General features: G+C 31.5%; 1 protein-coding gene across 4 annotated transcripts; it reads left to right on the forward strand.

Moving 5' to 3' along the window:
* Positions 1-391: 391 nt before the first annotated feature.
* Positions 392-7,124, forward strand: LOC108341275 (probable E3 ubiquitin-protein ligase RHG1A). Of its 4 annotated transcripts, none has more exons than XM_052876007.1 (7): positions 406-1,027; positions 1,356-1,569; positions 1,741-3,534; positions 4,305-4,355; positions 6,226-6,327; positions 6,468-6,608; positions 6,692-7,124. In XM_052876007.1, exons 3-7 carry the CDS (start codon positions 1,837-1,839, stop codon positions 6,821-6,823), a joined length of 2,124 nt encoding a protein of 707 aa, XP_052731967.1. In that variant the 5' UTR covers positions 406-1,027; positions 1,356-1,569; positions 1,741-1,836; the 3' UTR covers positions 6,824-7,124. The 4 variants fall into 4 exon arrangements, 3 of the variants coding, with proteins under 3 accessions (XP_052731967.1, XP_052731968.1, XP_052731966.1); XM_052876008.1 differs by having other exon boundaries at positions 407-1,027; positions 1,336-1,483; XM_052876006.1 differs by having other exon boundaries at positions 407-1,027; positions 1,356-1,483.
* Positions 7,125-20,097: the final 12,973 nt, after the last annotated feature.

Here is a 20,097-nt window from a genome sequence, read left to right on the forward strand (position 1 = left end):
AACCTCACTAAAAAAACACAACATACAGTATTAATTTTGGTCAGCATACCAAAATGTTCACTTCTCCTGTTAATTACCCTAGCTCTCCTAGAAGATTGAGAATCATGCAATAGAAAAACAATAATTTCAAACGAAAATACATGTACTAATAATAGCATAAATTTAAATAAAATCTGAGGAGTGGCACACAAAGGCTATTATTACTTAACCTGCAATATGAATTGTTTTGTACATTTTCTTATTATTTGAAGACTTTATTGAATAGGAATAAAAAAAGAAGAAGCAAGAGTATATGTAATGCATGAATTTGTGTATTATTTTTGTTTTCCATGTACACACAGTACAATAGCACAGAAGAAGAGAGAGAAAGAAGGAGTCCTTAACGTGTTATGGAATAGATGGGAACACAAAAAGGAAAAGGGGTTGCACTGAGACAGGAAGGCCAACACGGATAATTTATTAACATCATTATTATCTGCTCGAGGACAGAGGCAGACCCATATGGATTGAACAAGGTCAGAACTAAAGACACGCACCTCACCTCACTTCAATTGCTAATCTGCCAAACACCCATCCCTTCCCCCCACTTTCTCAATCCGGAATCACCCATTACTAATTTAATTATTAATTATTACTGTTAATTACCAATGTAACTCTTTTTTTTATTTCCATTTTCTATCTTCCTTCTTTTCAGGCTATAGCCTTTACAATAATTTAAATCTCTTGGATTGTTTTGTAAATTGAAGATTTCTGTCTTCAATGAAATACATTTTTATTTTATTATTGTTTATCTTTTCTTCTTTTCAGTTTTCTATCCGATTTTGATATCCTCCACCATCCAACACCCTCTCTTCTCTCCCCTTTTCTCACTGTTCTTGCCTTTCTTCGTTTTCTACCAGGAGGAAAGGGAACATTAAATCGAATAAAAAGCACCCTTGTATCCAACATGGTCGCTTTCTTTCTCTATTTATTTTGACCCACTCATACTTGATTATCCAATTAGATCGGCCGTTTTCCGTTTCATCTGGTGAGTTTCTTCCATTTAACCTATTTTTTTCTGCTCTGATTACTTGATGATGTGTTGCGTTTCAGAAATTTATAAAGTTATGCTCTTTTTTGGAGGGGACTTTAAGGAAGATTGGTTGTTCAACTGCGGAGTTTGTTGTTGGTTCTTGTTTTTGCAGAGTCTCTTAAATTCAGCTGGGTTATGTGTCTGTTGAACCTAGTTTGGTGTTTTGAAACATTGGAGCTGATCTTGTGAAAATTTTTTGTTTCTTTGTTTTTACCGATTTTATTCGTTGAGTTATATGAGAACGTGCTGACTTTGTTGTTGAGGTTTCGTCTATTTTATGCAGGGGGTGCGCGAATTTCTGGGACTAATCCATTGCCAATGCTGCATTAGGGGAATTTGTACTACAAGATTCTTACTGGTTATCAAGGATTGGGTAGTGGTGCATACCTGTTCTGTACGCCAATTGAGAAGGTTAGGGCATAAGATTAAGAAGCACCTACACATTGGCTTCTTAGTTACACATTGACTTTATTAATAGATGACCTCCCCGTGTTGAGGTTTGTTTGTTTTTGTAATTTTGTTTCTTAATTGTTGAGTTTGCCTTGTACTCTGATACTTTTGTTTATATCTTAGGTTTTACTGAAGCATGTGATTTACATCTTACATGAACATTTTCTTGCATGATTGTTGAGTTTTCCTGATGAACATTTTCTTGGTTTGTTGAACAGCGCTGCTAAGTTTAGTGCCTGGCTTATTGGTGGTTTATTGAGGGATTAATTTCATATATTTAATTAATAAGTGCGGGAAATCAATAGATTCCTTCAATGCAAGGGCAGAGAGGTACAGTTGGTCCAATGCCAGAAACCTTAGAATTTGATTGTGGCTCTACGCCAGGTAATTCGACTGTGGATCAGCAGATTTGCTGGAATAATGTGAATCCTGCAGAAAATCAAATACCTGATTATATACTTTCTCCTGGTAATATGAACTCACCTTATGTGAATTCCATTGATCATGAATGGCAAAATTTGAGTGGATGGAGCTTAGGGGAGCCAAGTTCTAGCAATACCCCAAATGAGATTAACAATAATGAGCCAAAACGAGAAGTTGGATGGACATCAACCATTACTGCTGGTGCGTTGCCTGGTGCAAGGCTAGAAGAAAGGCGCCTTGAACCAACCAATACACTTTCTCTAGACAATGATAACACAAGTGCTGTGTACATGCGCAGTCCCGAGTCTCGTTTAATGTCCCAGAATCTCAACCTAAATGCAGGTTTAGCGGATAGTGGCGATGATAATAGTCAACATCTGGAGCTCCCTAACTTACACATGTCTAGTGGGTCATCAAATGAGCGCTTGCCATCTAATGTTGGATCTGGTTCATTTTTGCTTCCTTCTGCAAATAGTGGCTTCCTGGTAGAAGGTTCTGATGGTAGGCCAAGTTCTCTTGATACTCGACGAGTCTCTTGTAAAAGAAAGGCTCTTGAAGGAAATAATGGACAATCTTCAGATGCTGGAAGTTCTAGCTACAATCAGCATGCAGATGGTAGTGTTTGGCATGCGATTCCTACTCAGGACAATGCTGGAAGCAGTTCAAACAGAGCTGTATCCTCAGAGCAGGTGAATGCAAGACTTGGCCTGGGAATGGGGAATGAAGCATCTGAAAACGTTCCTGATTCAAACATTGCAGGAAGCTCAGAAAGCTTTCACAGGAATTTCCGATTGAGGTTAAATCCTTTGAGTCAACAAAGTTCTGTTCCTCCCACAGCATTCTCAACTGGGAGCACAATTAGGCAGTCTGGTGTTTCTTCATCCTCTCAAGCATCACAAAGGTTTCATTCCGTTGATAATTCTCTGAACTTGAGATCAGCTCCACCAATAGATAACGTGGTTCCTCAAAGCCAGCCACTTGTAATCCATGTTCCTGCTTTGCCTAGGAATAGGCAGTCGTTTAGATGGAATGGTGGTTCTAGCTCAAGAAATATCCATGCATCAAACCCAGTTATATGTGCCGACAGAGACCAAGAAGATGCAAGCTCAAGGCGAATGTCTAGAAATATTTTGGAGCATCCTGTCTTTGTACCTGCAACTGATTTAAGAAATTTGGTTCAAAATCCAACAGTTAGAGCTTCAAGTTCAAGTAGTGAAAATTTAAGTATTCCAGGAAATGTCTCTTCTTCATCACGGACTGGATCCAATCCAGCTACCAACCCCTCTCCTGCCTCAAATTGGGTATCTCGTCCTAATCCTCCACAACATCCACGGAGGCTATCTGAATATGTCCGTCGGTCCTTGTTTTCTCCTGGTTCTGATCCTATTGGAAATCCAAGCAATGCTTATTCTTCCTTGCGTTCTGCTCTTTCAACCTCTGAGCCAAGGCCATTATCATCTGGGACTGGGGCAAATCCAAGATCATCTCCATGGATGGATAGGCAAGGGGAAAGTGAATTTGGAATTCCTTATTCACTGCGTGCTCTGGATGTTGCAAGTGAAGGGGGGAGTAGTAGACTAGTCTCTGAGGTTTGTATTTAACTGTCTTTTTACTTGTGTTTCAATACTCATAGTTTTTTGTGCTGGTAAAGATTGTTGCTTTAATGATTATATCAAGTGTTTGGAGGCATCAAGTGATTGGCACCATTTTCTTTGAAATTTTAGTTTTTGTTTCAGAAATTGTTTAAGTGGATACTTGTCTATTTAAAAATTGCAGCTTTAATTCTGAAGATTTGGTTTGCATGGTATGTTAGGATGATGAGTAGCCAAGCTTCTTTCCTTTTTGTCTCTATGCTATGAACAATATTTGGCTTCAAATTTATTTAAAGCAAACTCGTGGCTGAAGGAGGTGATCTTAAATTTAACCGTTCATAATGATTTCTGACAAACAAAATGAGTCTAGGAGCAAATTTTGATAACATTTACTCCTACGTTTAGTTGCTCTGGCTAACACACTTGGTTTGATCGCTCTTTTTGGATCTACAATAGTTTGATGTAGTTCCAATGCTTCAATAGTATTGAACTTCAATAACTAGCCTATAATGTTCATAAAGATCCAAAGTAGGATAAAGCCAGTAAAAAACCTTTTCCCGGAGATTACTAAATACTAAGAATATACTCTAATAGCATGATTAGAAAGGAATAAATATTTCAGTAGCTAATAAAACCTCATATTCTGCCAATGTCCTATTCTGCCTTCTGACAATATTTAAGGTGTTATTTAAATACTCTTAAAAGTTGCTGTATTTTTTTTTTCTGAATAATTATTCTCTTGCATGACATTTTTTTCCATGATGCAGCTCCGCAATATGTTGGGCATTATGCGTAGAGGTGGGAATGTGCGATTCGAGGTTAGTTATTCTAAATTAATGGTGTATATTGACAGATAGATGTTACTTCCTTTACCTTTATCTGATTTTCTGATGCGATAAACACTTCAAAGGCTGTTTAATCCCTATACAGATCTAATACAAAAAAATATAATTACCTGTCCCATTCTTAGCAGCGAGGATTGAGTTGTCACATTGACCCTTAACAGGCCTACAACGATGTTGATTTATTTGTGATTTTGTTTGGACATACACTCAGATTCTGGAATGTATATTCTGTCCAAAAGTTGCTAGTAATAATGATAAAATTCTTATTTGAGAAAAATTGGAAGAATGCAAAATTTTAAACATTATTAGTATGTCTTGTATGTTTCTGATAGAGCAGTATGAAATATTGTGAGCAAAATGATGAATCTGTATTAATCAACCCTAGTTCCTAATCCAACTCTAATGAGGGCACAATACCAAGAACTGGAAAATCTCAAAACAATGGTGAGTTCCTGGATTTTCGACAGATATAGGACTCTCTCCCTCCTTTTCCCGAAATGCAAGTTTGTCCCACCCTTCTCTAATTTTCATTGTTTATTCTTTCAGCCTAACTAACTGTTACCGTAGTTTATTAAACTCTCTTCTAACTACAACAACCCCTTAACAAACTTAGAGTTCTTTCTATATAGTATAATTATTGAATTTAATTTCTTTCTTTAATTAGCTTGCACAAATTGTTAGCCTCTTGAGAAATGACGAGTTCTAGTCTGAGGTTTAGGGGTGTTGGATCAGATAATCCGATCCTAACATATCGAGTCTGGTTTTCATTGCAATTGGGTTGGGTTTTCTTTGCTATTAGGTCCAACCCAACCAATCTCTTATAGGTTGAGTGACAGGTAATGTATGATGAACTCGATACCCAACCCAACTTGACCAAAATTATTAAATAATAATAGTAATAAAGCTATTATTCAATTTACTTCATTAATCTCTTGACTAAATGTGTATTTTTGAAATATTGTATTATTCCATTCATCAAGTATTAAATAATATAGTCTATTTGTAAAAGCAATTACTCTAAAATATTTAACAAAGAATGTTTTGAAATTACTTATTTTAACAAAAAGAAAGAATTTGAAACCTATGATCCAACTGACCCAGGCTCACTCTGAGATTGCCAAAGTGCAACTTGGAAACAAATACCCCTTCCTCCCTCAAATATATCACGAATTACTTATTTATTTCTCCACGTATCAAAAGTTAAAAGCGAATAAGGTAAATAGGTTTACCCCCAAAAGGAGCACTTTCCTTTTCTACCCTTGAAATCCCAGTTTACACAATCAAAATTCCTAACCTCCTTTTGGTGAAACCAGGTCACTATATAAAGGAAAATACATTTCCTTAACAGGCTGTAATAGAAAACAGAAAGGAACCCCAATTAACACAAACATATATAACAAACCATATATGTCCTTATTTTAATCTTTCCTTTCTCCTATATCCAACAATACCTCCCTCCTCCACCACAGCTTGTCTTCAAGGTTTTAAGATGGAAAGCTGATCTCTGATGGAAGAAATATCTTGCCAAGTAGCTTCTTGTGGGGGCATTACTTACCATTTGACCAACTGTCGAGATGTTTCTGACCTGCAATGATTGACTGTCCTTGTTCCCAAAATTTATAGTGGCTGGTAATTATCTATTGTATCTTGTAACTGAGTTAGAAGCTCTTTTTCAACTGGACGATGCACTATTACTTTCTTTGAACTGTGATGTATGAAAGACTGGGTGCATCTTTTTTATCTGTTCATAATCCCAATTTGGTTGTTTATTTACTATTTTTGGCTTAATGGATATTTTATAGTAAGCTTGTAAATGCTACTGTAAGTCTTCATTTTGTGACAGGATGTTGTGATCCTTGATCATCAGTCGTTTCTTTCTGGAATAGCTGATGTTCATGATCGACACAGAGATATGCGACTTGATGTTGATAACATGTCTTACGAGGTAAAATTCATTTCTTCATGTGGATGCAAATATTAGTATATCAATTTAATCATAGTTTCAGTTTTTTTTATCCTTTGATTATATTTCAAATTGCTTCTTCATTTATAGAGTTTCTCATTTGACATTTATGACAACAACAGGAGTTATTGGCTCTGGAAGAGCGCATTGGAAATGTGAGTACTGGATTGAGTGAGGAAGCCGTATTGAAACTCTTGAAACAGAAAAAGCACTCGGTTGAAAGCGAATCTCCGATTGATGCAGAACCCTGTTGTGTTTGTCAGGTAAACTTGACTAGCTGACTTAATTTAAATATCTCTGCGTGCTTGTTTACACAGGTCTCATCACTTGATTACGTTGAGTGCAGGAAGATTATGGTGATGGAGATGATATCGGAACGCTTGACTGCGGCCATGATTTCCATAGTGACTGTATCAAACAGTGGCTAATGCATAAGAATCTGTGTCCTATTTGTAAGACAACAGGCTTGGCAACATGATGTCTGTGACTCTATCCTCGGGCAATAACCATGATCATGAAGAGAAAAATGCACAATTGACCCAGGAAATTCTGGTGCTTTGCTGCTGCCTTGTCATCATACCTTCTTTTTTTTTCTATCTGTAGCCTAGTAAATTGTCGTACCTGTCTGACAAAGGTTTCCCCTACACTCCCTCCCTGGAATTTGTTATATCATTTTGTTTATTTATCTAAAAGCCAATTATCACCCGGTTTAGGTGATGGATTGGTTTGGATGAAGGAGCAATTTCTTAACTCAAGTTAACAAGGCTTGCTTTCGTTTATGATTTTTGTTTTTATGCTGAACGGATAACTAGGTACAAGAATATATTATACAAATGTAAGAATCATAGCTACTGGATTCTAGAGTATGAGGTCTTCTTTTTTAATTATTATTATTACTATTATCAGTATTAACAAACTTAGAACTCATAACTACTTTTCCTTTCTTTCCTCAACGTGGGCATGATGAATGTTAGGGATGGAACTCTTAGCATTGCAAAGTTTTCCCTCCACAATCCTATTGTAGACAAAGGGAAAAGATTCCCATTTACAAGATGGTGAGAAAAGTCAAAACAAAGTTAATAGGAGATGGATGTTCTCGTAGAAAAGGATGTCATTATCATAGACATCCAGATCGTTTCTTTCACTAACACGAGTGTTACAATATTTTTTAAAACTTCTCAAGCTTTTCTGTATTGTTTATAGCATAACATTGTTCGTATGAGGTCATAATTTTTACTAAACTCAAAATGCTTGTGAGATGTATGATTAAAGCTTGTGAGAAATACATTAAAATTAAAGGTGAAAAATCTGATTTCTAAAACACATATATCTATACCTATATACAGATACACATACACACACATTTGTTTTCAAAACTTACCCTTTAATTTCTTTTTAAATTAAATAATTATTTTTTTAGTTTTACTGTTCCTTTAAATTTAATTATTCTTTTAATTTGATCGTATTTTTAAAATTTAATAATTTTTTAATTATAAAATTATCTATAAAATAAATAAAAACTATTTATAATAAAATTATAAAAAATATTTATGTTTAATTTTATAATAATAATAATAAGTATAATAATAATAGTAATAAATATAATAAAAATAATATTAAATATAATAATAATAGTAATAATAATAATAATAATATATTATTATTATTATTAAAATATAAAAATAATAATAATAATAATAATTATTATTATTTCAATTTACTAAATTAATATTTTTTACATTTTAAAAATTATTATTTTTTCTCTTATAAATATTTTTAGAATTAAATATAAAATTAACAATTATTATTTTATATTACTTTAATATCTAGAGACATTTTCAATTAAATAATTTTTTTTATCTATTACATCAATTAAATCCTACACTAATTCTTCCAAATTCACTTTCAATTACTTTCAAATCCATTCAAATAAAAAACAAAAAAATTTATTCTCAAATCCTCTCAAATCCATCCACTCACTTTCTCCTAAATCATCTCCTCCAAAGTGAACATAGTCTTAGGGAGATAATTTAGAAAAGAGTGAGAGATGAATTTGAGGAGATTTCAAGGTAAATTTTTTGTTGTTTATTTGAGTAGATTTAGAGATGAGTGAGAGCGAATTTAGAAGTAAAGTTTGTAAGAATTACTATAAAATTTGACCAATGTAACACATAAAAAAATAATTTAATCGGTAGAAATTAAATATTACCAAAATATTCTTAATAATAAAAGTAATATAAAATAATAATCATTAATATTATATATAATTGTAAAAATTATTATAAAGAAAAAGAAAATAAAAATTAATTTTTAAAATCCACTATTATTATTATTTAATTATATCATTATTTTTATTATATATATATATATATATATTATAAAATATTGATCGTGTACAGTAAAACAACAACACACTTTGATATTTTCATAAAGTAAAAAGTATATTTATGTAAAGTTAATTAATATACACAATAAATGTCTCCAAATCTTCTGTCTATCCCGAAGATTTATTCCCTCAGATCATCTCTCTCAATTCTTCACAAATATGCTAAAATGAACATCTACTTCTCTCCCAATTCCTCACAATTCCATAATCTTCAACAGTAAAAACACACCCTAAGAGTCTAATACTTTCCTATCTATTTATAAGCAATATTCTTTATTTTTTTCTACAGTAACTTCCTCCCTTACGTAATAAACACCTAACAAATATTAATGAGTATTTTTACTTTTCTCTTTATCATATGGTCTACAAGAATAAAAATAATTTAACTTCATTTCATCACAAAATTCATTTTTAGGACGATTCCTACTTAAGAAAATATTTCTTATACTTGAGAGAAAATATATATTTTCATTAACATGTCGAAACTTAATTAGTAACCAGGCGCATATATAAATATATGGGAGTTGTTATTATAAATTGAGATTAATATATATAAATATATATATATATATATATATATATATATATATATATATATATATATATATATATATATATATATATATATTTTGTAATCGCCTTGAAGATTTAACTTCACTAGCCTTGTAGATCTTTCTGCATATATTTTTGTTTTAAACCGTCTTATTTTGAGAATTTTCAGTATATTTTTATCTTCTCTCTGAAATGATTGGTGTTCAGTATTTGCACGTCACTTTAAGTCTCTTCATTTTTTTTTTCTTTTACCTTTTCTTGTTTATTTTTAACGGAGATAAAAAATGTTTGTCATATTTATAGATGCTAACATTAGGAACTAACTTTAAGGATTAGTAGAAATATCTTTAAAAGATAATAAAAATTCCATGTTAAGTTTAGTTATAAATTAGATTTTCACTATTTATTAATTAAATTTACAAAGTTTATTATATTTTTAAATTTCTTTTCTTCATATTCTCTCTGATTTTTTTTCCTAAAATTTTGATATGATTTCTCATTCTTTTCTCTAATAAGAAAATGTAATTTAGAAAAAAATAAATTTTAGAATAATTTAAGCCAACCAAATTGTGTTTTTGAATGAGTTTTTTTTTTTTGGATCTTAACTTTTTCATTTTTGTGGTGTGGTTTGTATGTACGACATCTTGTTTCTATATGTGATATTTGAAAATAATTTAATCTATACTAATTTAGATTTATAGTGATATGTTCTGTTTGTAAATTAAGTTTTTCGAGAGAAAGTTAGAATTTGCTTAATTTTACTTAACTCTTGGATATTTTTTTTTAAATGAGCATATAAATCAAGGTACCAGGAACTATATGCTATTTGAAAGTGAACTTTTTGTATCTTACAAGTTGGTTGAGATCTTAATTTTGAAAAATTGTTTCATTTGAAATGCCATATAGATTTTGAAAATTTCACTCAATTAAGTATTTGAATAATTTTGAGCACTGGGATAATCATATTTGTTCTGAATCATGGGAAGTATAAAGATGAACTTTGAGTTGGATTGAATTGAATTAGGTGCAAACGGTTAGTTTATGTGTTGATTTATATTGTTTAAAGTTTATTAGGAATGTCAAATTTATTTTGATAAATGTTGAATTGGTTACTTGGTGTGCATTGAGTTTTGGATGTACATAATGGAATGATGTTATTAAGTTGTAAAATGCGAAATAATGTGTAATGGTATATATTCATGAACGAGGGAGATTTAAGTGGGTGCATAGATTATTTATGATTTACTAAAGTATCTAAATGTGCCAAATATAACTAAAGCTTTGTGAAGGCCAATATGAAGTGGAAGCTTCAATGATGACATGGGTTGGGCTAACTAAGTTCAACTAATCCTAAAATGTTTCTTTCTACACCACTTTACATTTCTTTGTACACTCTCACATTTTTAAAAAAAATTTAAAACTATTTTCTACATTTCAGAAAATCCTATATCTCATTAACGAATTTCAAAATCTGCTAAAAAAAATCCTTCAATAGTTTTCAAAATTTGTTAAAATTCTTTTCAAGCTATCAATAAATTTTAAAATTTGTTGAAGTATTTGAAAAATTCTTTAACGAATTTTTTATTTTTCAACAAATTTCAAAATCTGTTAAAATTTTTTTTTCTTCAACATTCGAAATCCGTTAAAGGATTCAAAGAATTCCAAAATCCTTTAAAAAAGATTATTTTTGTAATGTAAGGTGCATAGAAACGTGTGGTGGTGCATAGAGAAATTCCTAACCCTAATCTCTTTTTGTCTGACCCAATTGCAATTCATGCTACTTGTTGGGCTAAGTGAAACACCCATATTCCTTCCATCATGAAAACAAAAATGGTTAGTTTTAAAAATCAAGCTTTATTTATAAAAGAGAAGGCTATAATTAGTGGGAATTGGAGAGAGAGATGCATGATTAAGAAAATGAGTTTGAAGAAGTGATATTCATGTTTTGTAAGATGAAAGGAAGAGACAAATAACCTTTTTATTGTTGTTGGTTAATTAATAGTTTAATAGTGAGGAATATGTGAAACTTTTGTGGATGTATATTCAAGTAGTTGGGAACATAAAAGGGAGAGAGAAAGAGGAAGAAAGAAGGAAGGAGGTGGAGAAGATTGGTGAACTTTTTTCTAATCATGCCTTAGAAAGTGATGACAAAGAGGAAAGTGAATGTGGTTTGCCCATGATTATAACTATCTATATCTTGCAATCTATTATTGTTATTATAATTATTCCCACCACCTCTTCCACTTCCACCACCTTCCACCGCAAAATTCCAGCTGATCTTAGTCCTGTCCTACTCATACCCTTTGCCTTTTTCTTTCTCTTTCTTCAAAAGTAAATCACTCATCATCCTCTTCTAAATTTCTATTCTACACCACAACTCAAATTAAGCGTATATGATGTTGTAAGTCTACACTTTCACTTCAATCATGCAACCTCATCCTCTTATTCCTCATAAAGCTGTTTTTATACTTTCTTTTTTCTTCTTTCTCTTTGTGGGGTATTCTCTAGGCCTGCTTCCTTCCACTTTGTATCACAATATGCTTCTTCTTTTTTCTTTTTTTTCCCCACTCAAACCATCTATACCATAATGAATTTATTTTAGGACTCCACCAATATCTCTGTTCTTTTCTGCAGTCAAAGTTATTCCCTCTTTAAGCTGAACCATGTAGCTACTTATGCCCACAGCTTCTGCTTTTCATGGATATTGCGCTCTGATGCAAAGCTTCCCCCACGTAAATGGAACATTTGTTCTTTTGCCAGGACATCTAAAACCCAATATTCTTTACCCTTGTGTTGCACCTTGGGAGATGAATTACTAACTTTATGCTACCTTACGGAATTATGCAAGTCCTACCTCGAGTATACATACATACATACATGCTGCTCCCTGTCCTATCTTTTCTTTTTCAACTATATATCCTTAATTTCATCACATTCATCACTAATCCAAATGCCTCCTCTTGTTTTTCGATCTGTCAGAATGTTATATGTTACTATTAATCAAACATTCAAGAAACAATTTTTGTTCTCATGTATACGTATAGGTTGGGTAAATGACGTTGTTTTTTATTTAGTGAGGGTTGAATATTGAATAAGTGAAACAGTAAAATCAATGATGAGAATGGATTTGAAGGTAGTGTCCAGCATGGAAAACTAGGATGTACGCTTTGTCTTACATGGTTGTACGCTTGTGTTCTTTCACTTAAATCTACAAAAGTTTGGTGCGTACGCTTTGCTTTTTTGGGTGGGACGTGAAAACAGCTTCACTCTTGTTCTGCAAATAAAGCCAAACACCAAAGAAGCCCCGGACCATAATAGGATGTTGGTTCCACTTTTGGCAACAGTGATGCGCTCCTTCATACTTATACATCTCACTTACATTAAGACCATGTTTTTCTCTCTCATTATATCTGCGCCTACCTTTTAATTGCCTTATCTGCATTATCTTAATGCACATTTACTGTCTCCCCACCACTTTTTCATACCATATTAAATTCATATGTCTCATTAATTAATTGTTTTTCTCGTCCACGTACCAAATCTTAACTGGTGTTAATCTCATATACCAAGGACACAATCACAAGTTTTCATTATTTGTCTTTTCCCTTGTTTTTCTAATTACAAAACCACATCAGGAGATGGACGCACCAAAAAGATGATACAGATTTCATATATAAACCACTCCCAATGAGAACTGTAAACAAAATTAAATTTTAAATAACTAAGTTTTACGATTGAACTGGATCAAATTTAGATGCAATTTCAGAAACTAATTAAATCCTATACGATCTGAATATTATACGCCCTTATATATATATATATATATATATATATATATATATATATATATATATATATATATATATATATATATATATATATATATATATATATATATATATATATATATATATATATATATATATGTAGAATCAAGTCACTCATAATATGCAATTACAGCATCAATTTTTTTTTGTAATTAATTCGTCAGTTTGTTGGAATTTTTTTTATCTCGTCAATTGTTATATAATTAGCATTTATTTTTCCAATGTGTAACAAGTTATATAATGATACTTTGAGAATATTTTTTTTTACAACATTTTAATATCATCTACGTGTCATTCTGTGATTGGTCCATGTTGGTGTTTATGATTATTATTATTGATTGTGGAGTAATTTTAGGCCAATCACAGAATGACACGTAGATGATGTTAAAATGTTGTCAAAAAAATATTGTCAAAATATCATTATCCATAAAATATAGAGAGAGAACAGACGGAAGAAAAAACGAAATGACAGAGAAGTACGCATTTGCTATAAGGACCATGATATATGTTAACAACTTTTTGACAATAGATTATGTATCATTATTTTATTGGTCCATATATTTGAAACGGACCAATCACAAACTAACACAAAAGCTGTTGTAAAAAAGTTGTAACAAAAAAATTATTAAAAAACATTTTCCTTGTATTCTTGAGTGTGTCTATTTTTTTTAGAAATAGTTTTTTGAGCAAAAAGATATTTTATTATCATGATAGAGCATTTGAGATACAAACCTATTTACACTTTTTTTTTAGAAACTTTAACATATTTAAGTAAATTATAATTTGGACAAGAGACTTAAAAGGAGATCAATAATGCAACCGATAATACGTAACAAGTAAAAAATATTGTTATATCATATAGATTTATATAACACATGTATGCATTTACAAATATTTTAATTCATATTTCATTTTAAAATGAGATTACAAGAATATTCAAATCCTATTTATAGTGACTTTGAAGTTACGATAACACACAAATTCTAATTTTTATAATCCTCAACAAGCTACCACGCATTAAGTTATATCCTAAATACAAAACTTCATTAGGTACTTAATAATTTTAATTCTAAGTTTAAAAAACATTTTTCAACACCTAATTAATGAACCAAATATCCTGTTATGAATAACAAAATCAAAGCAAAAATTAAGCATAGAAATAAAATACTAACATGAAAATAGAAAAACATATGTACTAACACCATATAATACATAAGAAATCAATTTATTACATCTAATCTCAATAATAGGTTTTGCTTTCTCTATCAAAGAACCTAGGTCATGCAAATTGAAGAAATAAAGAAAAAATTGAAACTAAAGAGAAATGCATACCATTTTCCAGGGTTCTTTGCCTCTACTCCATGCTCCAATTGCACTTCCTGCACTAATGCAAAAAACTCCTTTAACTTTGCTCAATATGCCTCAATTTTAAGAAATGGAAGTCTATCAAAATGCAGTGACATTTTTGAAATTATTGAGAAAATTTAGGCTTTAATTCTAATAAAATTGAAGCATATACACCTTTTGACTTTGGTTGTCTAAGAATCGGTGCGTAAAAGTTTCCATTAATTTGAAAATTGTTACTAGTAATTTTTTTTAATTTTTAGACAAAATTTTAGGTTTCGATTATGTAAAACTGAAGCCTAAACGTGCTTAAACTTAGGTTATTGTTAAAATCTTCAATTTTATAAATAACCAAATCCTAAACACGTGATTTGGATTATTTTTCTTAAATTTTACACTTGCCCCAAACATTTCATCCCTGCAGAAGTTGCTTTCCTCCATTATCCACCACTCTTACCTCCTTCTTTCTTTGTTCTTGAGCATCTCCGTCAAACTCAAGTCGTTACTACCACTTAGTGTTGAGTGAACGATGAGTGAGTTTTCTTTCTTCCCTATTTAATTTGTTTTTATCTTTTTCATTTTTCATTAGGTTCCTATTTTTTTAAAACTCCATAACAACGAAGGTGACCTACGTGGGTTTTGATTGGGATTTCTAGTTGTCTTATTTTTTTGGATTGGGACTTTTGGTTGCCTTGATTTTTTCAAATTGAGATTTTTGGTTAGATTATGTGTTTTGCTAATATGGATTTTTATGCCCTGAGTTGAGTTCTCAATGCATAGATGAAGATGATGGATCTCACACCTCTATTTTTTTTGTATGAAGGTGAAAATATGATGAAGAAAACAAAGGTTAATGATGATAAAGAAGAACAAAACCCTAAATGGAAGAAGAGGTTCAAAATAATGGGAAAAAAAAAATAAGGATTAGGCTTTCGTTTATGAGAAGAACTAAAACCTAATTTGGAAGTTTAGGCTTCAGTTCACGATAGAAGCCAAAAGCACACTCTTGTTTACCTCACTTGGAATCGAAGCACAATGTCTGAAATAACTTGTGCCAAATCCCTTCCTTACCCTAATGCTCTTCACATTTCTATGTTCCTAAACTCAAAAAGGGCAAAATCACCATTGACAAAAATTGAAGCCCAAGGAGGAGAATGAAGAGCTTCCCAGTACTCCAAACAGTCTTCAAGGGCCTCTTTCAATTGCTCTAAGTGAAAAATGAAGCATGGGAGGAGAGAAAAATTTAAAACTCTCACAATAACCATGTATCGATACCTATTTTTGATGAGTCAACGTCAACATGACCCCACATGTACCGCTCAACGCAACAAATCAAAAGCCTTTGTCAAATTGTCGCTCAATACTACCTATGCAAGGGCAAGTGGCTCTTAGCCCCACAAATGTGACACTCACTCAGACAATTTGACAACACTCTTTTTGGTTGATGCACTGGATGTGATCCCCATGGTGTATGACCTGGGTATTTGCTATAAATTGATCTATTTTGTCTAAAACATGTCTTTTTGAGTTCTTACTTATTTTCCTCTGCTAGAATGACACTCTATTAATTTATTTTATACACTTAATCAAATATATTAGAAGTAAAACAAAACATAAAACAACTAAAATATTAAACAATATAAAATGAACTAAATTTAAGGATAAAACAAGATAAAAAATATAAATAGTTGATTTATTCGTGACAATAAACATACAAAAATAATGGACGTTGTGATATTTAATAATTTGGGCAAACTTCTTTCTTTCATTTATTATATTTATTGTGCGTTTTCCTAGTTTTATCTTATGTGTTTTTTTATGATAAACAAAACAAAGGTAAAATTAATTAAATAGTAGATCCAACTCCGATTAAAAATGATTAGACGTGTAAAAAGAAGGAAGTGAGTTAGACAAAAAGAGAAGATAACCCGCTATTAGTTCTTCTTCCGCTTCTGGTAAATCAAAAGGTAATCTTTCACATTCTGCTAGGAATAGATCGACCGATAAGAATATTTGGCCATCTGTAATGAAAATAACATTCGTAGGAATATAAGCTGAAACATCTCCCGATTGAATTTCAACTATTGTGACTAGACATCTAGGGGTAAAGCACTGTTTCGGTGGGGTCGTGAGAGCGGTACCAAATCGAGGCAAACTCTAGATACTAGATATGACCTCAAAATAACAAGGGTCAAGGTTGACCAGTAAGACAATGTGGGATAAGGTTCATCGTCGAGAGGGAAACAACCCGGATCACCAGCTAGGGCCCCTAAATGACCGCTCAGTGATAAAGGAGGTAGGGGTGTAAAGACAACCAGAAAGTTTGCCTACAAGCAGCCACCCTTGAAAGAGTGCGTAATATAAATTAATTCAAATTGAACCATAATTCACATATATGATTGTATACCTAGGGCGAAAAGCTAAAATAGGAATATGCTAGCTACATTGGTCCACGAATAGAAATCCAACATCTGCTAAATGAAAGGTTGAAAAACTAGGACAATCAAATTAAAAATGCTTTCTCCTATATCATCAAAACTGAGAGAGTATTAGTACGATATTGGGAATCAAATAATCGCCTTTCTTTAATAATTTCTACTTTCCTTTACGTCGCTTAACAAATGAAAAATATATATTAGTACATAAGTAAGAAAAGGAAGCAATAATAGAAAGAATGTTGCCGTAGTTTAAAACATGTGAAACTTTTAGTCAAATAAGTTTTTAATTAAATAAAGAAGGCAAATGGAATTAGTGCATGTTTGATTACGATTTTAAACAAGCATACGCTGCATTGAAATCCATGTCCAACGGAGAAGCTATTCTTTGTAGTTTTTACAATTCATGTATTTTGTGCATCTCTCGTGGCTAAACCAAACATGATCTCAATATACACCTTTGAGATGTTCATCCTAACAACAAGAAGCTGAACCGAATTTAAATTCAAATGAAAATCACAAAATATATGATTTACAAATAATCATTAATTAACTCATCATCATCAAAATATTATAGACGGCAAAATAGGTTTCAATTTATGAGTCAACTTAACTCATGGATTCAAATAAGATTAGATTAAAAGAAATTAATTTTCTTAAATGTGAGTCATATTAGACATGTCTCACTTAATATGTGAATTAAACGGATTTAAACTAGTTTGAAAGTAGTTTGGTTTATACTATAAACAACAATCTTTTATTAATTTTTTACTTGTTTTTTTATTATAATTATTTTCTACATTTAATTGTGTAGATTGACAATTTCATGGTTTTAAAACTAGAATAATGTTTAATAATATTTAAATAGTTTAAATGTTTAATTTATTTGTTTATCAAATTATATAAATTAACATTTTAATTTTCAATAACTATCTTTATCATAATATTTAGTAAAATAGATGAAAATAATGAGTTGAATCTGTCTGTTTTGATTATACGGTAATAAATATATATAATAAATTAAAAGAACAAATATTTTTTAATAGGACCCAAAACCAAGTTACAATATTTTTTACTCACAAAAAATAAACCTTTATTCATTTTTAACTCAAATAAGATCGTCTGAAGATTGACTCATTTTTATATTTGATTTTTGCTGTGATAATTTTGAAAGTATTTTCGTCTCAGTTTTAAACTACTGAGAAATTAAGTGAATTAAAACACTCTGTAACTTTTTGTTTGCCTATTTTAGAAGAGAGGCCTAAACAGCCCAATTTGGTACAGCTTAAAACTCAAACAACAAGCTTCGTTTCTATATTTTGATTTAAATGAAAGTTTCCAACTCTCTTCCAAATTTGGTCCTTCAACTAATACCCTAAAAAAGGTAACAGAATAGAAAAGAATATTTAAACCTAGAAAACAATTAATTCTGAACACACGAAATATTAAATAATTGTATTTAAAATACTCTAAAAATGTATATAAATATAGATGACTAGAAAACCCGACATCTTATGGAAAGATTACCATATTCATAAGCTCATTATTGTTTTTCTTTTTATTTTATTTCAGAAAAGTTCCTTTGAAATTTAATAATTTGAACAGGATGAAACAAAATTTGCGCTTGTCAATAAAAACAAGGAAGATGGTCTCTTGCTTCAGGAAATGAAAACAAAACCCATGGTATATTTTTCATAATTAGAACTAAGATAGATACTTTGAAGACTGAAGCAATTTTGAAAAGATTGCAAGGGATGAATTATGGCATGAACACTATACAGAAGGAATTCCGTGATCACGATATGTAAGGACTTCAATCCTCAAGTAATAAGTAAGTTAGCGTGAATCAAAGATTAAATTGAGGTAAATAAAGGATATCTTATATACGAATTAATGTGCAAAAAATACTGTCACATAGTTACTCGCACATAAGGAACAAGACACCTTGGGTTAGAAAAAGAAGACGAGGCAAATGAAGGGGAGTTTCATCCTCCGGCAAACTTTCACGGCGGTTTCACGGCGGCAAACTGGTGAAAGCCAGCCAGGTAAAATGTCGTCCAGAACTATAATATAGTTTGGATTACTTTTTTCTTTTCTTTTTCTTTTCTTCTGGAGTGCACCTTGGATAACTAGACGCATAGGTTGTGGGGTCAAAAAGTTTCAATTTGTAGTAAAGAATAATGTCTTTTTTCTACTTAACCAAATTATTAATTTTGTTGTGATGCGATATCTCACACAAAGACTCTGCATAAAGATATTGGAATTCAAAATTAACCAATAACACAAGGTCATTCAAAGCAGAAAATAAATTGTTTGATAAAGAATAACACGTATAGCATTTGTTAACTTTTGAACAGAAAGATTTCAATTCATTAATCAGTTACCTTGCTGAATATTAAACTTAATGGAAGTTTTACTTTAAAATGTAGTGTCCATGAAAGTGTAAAAGAAAGTCCCAGCGCCAATAAACTAATGAATTGAACCCATAAAAAGGATGCTGCTACAATTTTTAAAGATAACAACAAAGTTTGCGTAATAGACAGATAGTTAGGTTTATTATAAATTTATAATTAGGGTTTCTCTCTTGTTCCTATACATAGAAAGAGTTTATTACGAAAGGTTGAGTTCGCTCCAGTAATTTTTACACTTTAAAAAAATCAATTTTCTAGATAACCAGATTATAAACGGAAAACTTGAGATTAGTTAGTTCCCTGGTTAATCGAACAAGAGTCGATCGTATGCCTATCAGATCACTAAGCGAAAAGAACTTTATGTGAGACATGATTGACTCAGCAAAAAGGGTTTTGGTTTAGTGGAAAATTAGGTGGCAAGGCAAGTGTGTTTTTTAGCATTATAGATGTAGACATAAGCGTATACAGTAGATGTTGTATTTGTGTAAGGAACAAAAAGGGTAAAGATTGAAGGAAGAAACTGGACAGTTGGAATCTATGGAACAAATGAAATGATTTTCCGATGACAGCATAATTATTAGAAAGTGAGTTTATGCCTAACTCATCCCCACAAAACCGGCTTGTAAGGTGAGGTTTGCACCTCAATTATATATTATCATTTGGCCTTATCTCTAGTCGATGTGGGACTTCCAACACACCCCCTTCACGCCGAGGTATAGACATCTCGTGCGTGATAGTAGAAATTGGGTGGTCCGATAGCGGCCCGATTGCGGGTGGAAGAGAAGAATAGAATGCCC

Source organism: Vigna angularis, chromosome 4 (assembly GCF_016808095.1).
Source record: "Vigna angularis cultivar LongXiaoDou No.4 chromosome 4, ASM1680809v1, whole genome shotgun sequence".
Lineage (NCBI taxonomy): Eukaryota > Viridiplantae > Streptophyta > Magnoliopsida > Fabales > Fabaceae > Vigna > Vigna angularis.